This window comes from Phyllobates terribilis, unplaced genomic scaffold (genome assembly GCF_046119375.1).
Source record: "Phyllobates terribilis strain yellow unplaced genomic scaffold, ASM4611937v1 Scaffold_11__3_contigs__length_659146591, whole genome shotgun sequence".
In the NCBI taxonomy this organism is placed as follows: domain Eukaryota; kingdom Metazoa; phylum Chordata; class Amphibia; order Anura; family Dendrobatidae; genus Phyllobates; species Phyllobates terribilis.
In genome coordinates this window covers 258,308,038-258,314,037 of record NW_027362771.1, presented here as the reverse complement: position 1 = coordinate 258,314,037, position 6,000 = coordinate 258,308,038, and the positions used below count along the sequence as shown (strand labels likewise).

The window sequence follows — 6,000 nt, the reverse complement described above, 5'->3', positions numbered from 1 at the left end:
TTCCCCTAGTGGTTACAATAATAAAGACTCCAATCCAGACCAGGATCATAACAGCTAGAGGGGTCAGACTACCGTACATTATGTCACACCAAATCCCAAGAGAAGAACCAGGATGCCTTTCCCTAATAAACGCATCTTCATGGTGTTGCCTATGTGCTCTCTAGCTAAATCTCCGGCTATCATTGCACCCAAGACAAAGGCAGGACTCATCCACCAAAGAGGATAGAGCTCAATTTCAACTTTCATTGCAGTCTTGCTCTGCACCATGTTAGGTCTTTGAAGGCGGTGGCATGAGTTTAATTGAACACCTACAGCTGCATATCTGGCTCGTAGCCTAAAGTCATGCAAACACCTTCTGATGGTTTGTGTAGACACTATAGGATAGTTATGAGAAGTCTCATTTCACTTGAAGTACAGAATGGATCAAATGTGGTACAGCCATTTCTCCAAATTGTCCCTGTAGCCATTTAAACACAGCTCCAGGCTGCATGTTGCTCATGCTAATCTGAGTAGTCTGTATCGTCTGTTTTACTATGGCCTGCAGTTTCTCCAGACTTGCCTCCCATCAAGCTCATCACTGCTTGACAATTGCAAGGGGGGCTGCCCAAATGCATACAGCATGGCAGAATATTCTTCAGACAACCATTAAGAATATCATTAATATCATGCCAAGGCGTGTAAGGCATATTTCTGCTAGTTGCGCTCATACTCCATACTGAATAATTTGACATGCAATGCAGATAAAAAAAAAATGTAAACAATTTTCAAATAATTATCCTGTCCATCGACCCTGTAATTTCCATAAGTTTCCCTTCTTGGTTTTGCACCTTCATTATTGAGGAGTGTATATGATGAATGGCCAATTAAGTGATATGCAATTTTTTTTTCTAAATATTGATGAAGGTACTTGCTATAGGGTTTTCTGAAGTGCAAACCAGACAGTTAGATGTCAACATGCTCAACTTTCAATGATTAGAACAAGTAACGCTTTACAGTAAGTGTCAGTAAAGACTATGAAATCCCTTCTATATTTATAAAGAAGAAAATAAAAAGTGCATTCAGTTACAATGGGAAGGTAGAGTTTTATTGTCTTTCATATTCAATACAGGGCACTGTATAGCCTTATTACAATATAGTAAATTTGACAAAGGATAGAAATTTTAAAACCTCACATTCCACATAAGAGTTTTAGGAATGTAAAATCCGGCAATCATCTTGTAAAGAAATATCAGTGCACTTAGCTTTCCAATTCCTTGAGACACGGGTCTCTACAAAATACAATTACAGTGCAGAGAAGGAAATATATATACAGAAAATTTGAACACTACATCATGACCAAATAAATTATATGAACATACATAAACAGCTTGCAGTCCATTTTTATTTAGTGGAAATCTACTGCTAAAATGTATGAATGGTATATAGAATCAAAGGGGCAACCACATAAGCTTTCTGAAGATGAAGGCCTGCTTCTATATGGAAGAGATTAAACACTGTGCAAATAGCCTTCTCATTTCATACGACAGGGAAGAAACCTGTGGCAGAACTTCTTGGTAGCCTGAATGCACAGGTTGCCCAAGTCTTGCTTAAATGATAGACATTAATAAATATTCTTTGTATTGTTTACATTGCTAAGTGAAAGGAAAAAAAAATATTTATATATTTCCCGGGCGTGGTACTAAGATGGTAAGGTGCCATTGACTGGAAAATGAAATCAAAAATAAAAAAAGGAGGTGTTATGTAGATGGCCTTCAGTGCATGCCCATAGCTATGCCTATCAATCACCTAAAATATGATAAAATACAATAAAAGCAGCAGTTCTCACTCAATTTCTTTTCACTTACAAAAATAGCAAGAAGGGAACTTTAGATGTACTTATTAAAATAGTTTATTATTATTTTTACAGAATGACAAAAGCCACAATTAAAAAAAAAAAAAAATCAATCAACACAAGTAGCAAAACAACCTTAAAAGGAATGAAATGTATATTTAGGCATTTCATCTCAAGACCAAGAGGCCATGCCCTACAATTAACCAACACCGCATGGGATGAGAGCATACCGACACAAGGCTGCAGATCCTGTCTGCAGGAAAAAGGTATTACATGAGATTCAAATACATTTATCTAAACATAACCTATCCACTAAAGTGGCTATCCTCCTCTCTGAGAGGATATGCTGGCCACGGCTATGTGATGATAGTGCATACTTTAAGAATATATATATATATATATATATATATATATATTTTTTTAATATTTGCGGTGACTGCTGATGTATGTTCTGATGGCAATAATGGGACTGTACAATACTTGAATCACGCCTATGATTATACATAGACACGAGCAGCAAATATCACCCAACTGTAGCCACCTAGACAGAATCTCAATGCACACAAGGGACCCAATTCATTAAAGCCGTTTACACAAGAATTCTGGCTTAAAACATTAAGTCGTTGCAGATTTTGCTATAAAATATTGCAATTTGACATTTTCCAATCTCTGCTAGCTATGCCTATATGGACGTGGCTACGCCCACCCGACAAATTTTTAAAAGTTCTATCGTGTCAGAAACTGGAGGACACTTCTGGCGGGGCCGCACGACAATTACAAGGTGCGCCTAATTCACTAAGCCTCTTAATGATTTGGACACATTGGCATTGCGCACACCAGTCTCAATGAGCGGGCTCGATGGAGCAGTTTCAATGAATCGGCCTTAAAACGTTTTGCATCTTGATCAGACAATACACCTTGTCCTAAAAACTACTAAATTATTAGAAAATTATCCAGTGCAGAGTAATGTGCCAGTGTAAGTGGGCATGGTTAAAGTTATGGTAGAAAACTACTAGTCTGTCCATCAAGTTAGGGATCTCTCCTCCCAATGTGACTCTTGTGGCCTTTACGAAGTCAACACAACAACTCGTTTTTAGCAAATACAAAACCCAAAGAAGGCAAGCCAGGTGAAAATAAAAGTTAAAATAACGAAAATAGACTCTTCAATAGAAAAATACATCAAAATGCTACAGCATGTGGAAAATACATTAAAACATACAGAAGGAAGTCACTGCAGAAATTCGATAGGTCCATGGTAGACTAAAGAATGGTTTCTATAAAAATTAGTTTCCAGTACATGTCATTCTGCATAAACTCTCAATATCCTAGTGTTCACCTGTTCTTTTTAGAAAGGATTTCATTATTGCTGCAAACTTATTTATAATCTGATGTTCATTTTGGACAAAAAAAAAAAAGAAATCTGTTACCTGAAGCAAAGTGGGTTTGGTTCTGAGTGCAGACGATCTGCTGCTCCACACTGTCACTAGTACTTGATAGTAAAACAGACAGGTTTCTAATAAAGCCTGCTAATTTTAGGAACGCGTATATCATCCAAAATTAGGCCTTTATCAGAAGCTTGGAACTATTAACCCTGCGATATAGCAGCGACACCTAGGGAACCTTGGTCGTGTGGCCCGTGTCATGGCCAAAGTCACAGTGTAGCCCTAGCCTTGGTGTCCAAATTCCAACACAATTTTATTTTTGCCAATAAAAACAAAACAAAAAACACAGGACTGGCTCCAAACAGTCAGAAGAAAACAAAATGCGTAATGTGAGTTAATGGAGCATCCTGATGTGCTGTAAAAGTGTACTGGAGGGGCAGTCATTTCTATCCAACATTGCAATATGGTAACAATGGTAGATGGTACATAATTTATTACACATTTTGCACAACTTTATGAATTACTTACATCCTACCAAAAAAGAAACAGAATGTTAATTTCTGGAGATCGAGAAACTTTGCCCATGCTAGCCGTACTGCAGGCTCCACTACGTGGTTAAATGAAGACCACAATATACCAGACTGAACTGGTGCATTTTAAAACAAGGCATATACTCAAGCCTTAAGACCACCATAGGAAGTATTCAAAAAAAATGTCCAAAAATAGTCTTGGCATCTGTCGGGTGAATGGGGACCAATGGATAAATTTGACATATGTATCAGGAGCCTGGACGATGCATATGGCAAACAAAAGTCCACCGTAACTGGTAAATTGTGAGGTTATGCTTCATTAATCAATCTAGTTCCTGTGAGGTGCATGTAATTCTGCAGCCAGCAATAAAAACTGTCCAAACGTTGAGTGAAATATTGGATTACATTTTGGGAGATTTATTATGACTGGACATAACAACTGTATTGACAGTTAGTCTTTGGCTTTTCTGGTATGATCGCCTGTTATGTAGATGAGTGATTCTTGTAAAGCTTCATAAAGTCAATGATTATTAGGATACCAAGCTTCCAGAATCATGTTCCATGGATTAGTGTGCAGTATACACATTATATAAAGGGTACACTATACTAATACAGTATATATGACGCAGTGTGTTAGTACACACACCATCTACAGAATGTAATCACAGATGCCACACAAAGGCCGATGTTTTCTTTCTTAAGACACAAAGATTAGTGCTAGCTATATAAGGCAAATAAAAAAGTGATCTTGTAGCCGGGTACAATTTCATTACTTGAATGTATATAAAATATATCTAACTGAGATGATAGAAACCGATAATTTTCCACTGATTTAAGAGTCAAAATCTTTAACTAAAAACACAATATACTGGCTTTGTAAATTTGTGCTCGTAAAATAAAAAATGTACAAGCACAGACAGGGAACCACGTAAGATTAAATATATTTTACAGTTTTCTGCTGTACAAAATTAAAGGAGAAGGTTGTATTATCTGGAGGAAAGGGTTTCATTTCAGGTCCTCAGGAGATAGTGGCCAAGAGAGACAGTAATTCAGATAAAAGTATTGACAAACCGGCATATAAAATAAAAAATGGCAACACAAAAGGTAAATTGACACAGGTTTGTACAGTGAAAATTATCTAAGATTTACATATAAAATGATATACATAGGTCTGCATCTAATGAATCTCTTCTTCTAGTTCTCTGTTCTTCAGTCCTGCGTTGCTCCTTATGTCATCAAAAGAGTAACAGGCAATTATCTTGCCATTCTTAAACACTGTGCGGAGAAGATCCTAGAAAAAAAAAAAAAGAAGAGCAGCATAACAAGTCCATTATTTTATAAAAGCAAAATATCCCCATTTTATCTCTAATCTGACTTTTCCTTGACCGTGCGTGCACACCCCCCTGCCCCCCACCATCCATACAAACCATTCAAAAAAGAAATTCAAGTCTTAAATGTTGCTATCCAGAAAAAAAAATTATATCTATATAATTGGAAAATTACGACACAAACCAAATTTTTCTATCAATCAATCGAGCTGTGTGGGAGCTTTACGTGACAAAATTGGTTTTAGGCTATGTGCCCACGATGCAGAAATGCTGCATATTTTTTACGCTTCTCCCTGGCAGGAAAAACGCATGCGGTTTTTACATGCGTTTTTCCTGCCAGGTAGAAGCGTTTGTCGAGCGTTTTTGCATGCATTTCTGCATGCGGGTTGGGTTATCAAGTGATTTTAGCATCACTTGGAAAGTGTTTGACAACTTGTTCACACTATATAAATCCATGCAACCAGCATGGATTTATAGCAGTGTGACCAAGTTAGTTAAAAAAAAATAAATAAAATTATACTTGCCTTCCGATGTCCTCCCGGTGTTTTGTCCGGTTTCTTGCATTGCTCGCGGTGGTGTGAAGGACCTGCGGTGACGTCATTCAGTCATGTGTCAGGTCACATGACTCAATGACGTCATGGCAGGTCCTTCACAACAGCGCGAGCAGTGCAAGAAACCGGACAAAACACCGGGAGGACATCGGAAGGCAAGTATAATCTTTATTTTCTATTTTAAATTCTTTTTTTTTTTTTTTTTTTACAGTTTCTATGGTACCCAGGTCTGGTACCCAGGTCTGGATGAGAGTCTCCTCTTCTCCCGACCTGGGTACCATCCACACATTGAACAGTGTGATATATGCATGCAGTGATGCGGATGTCATGCGGTCCAATGCAAGTCAATGGCGGCGATTATGCTGCGTGTCCACAAAA

General features: G+C 37.7%; 1 protein-coding gene across 1 annotated transcript in view; it reads right to left on the bottom strand.

Annotated features, from left to right (window-relative positions):
* Positions 1 to 1,062: 1,062 nt before the first annotated feature.
* The window catches only part of NAMPT (nicotinamide phosphoribosyltransferase), a 44,871-nt gene continuing 39,933 nt past the window's right edge, over positions 1,063 to 6,000 (bottom strand). The window contains exon 11 of the mRNA XM_073652225.1: positions 1,063 to 5,034. Coding sequence (XP_073508326.1) covers positions 4,921 to 5,034 — 114 coding nt within the window. The 3' untranslated portion in view covers positions 1,063 to 4,920. The remainder of the gene's footprint in view (positions 5,035 to 6,000) is intronic.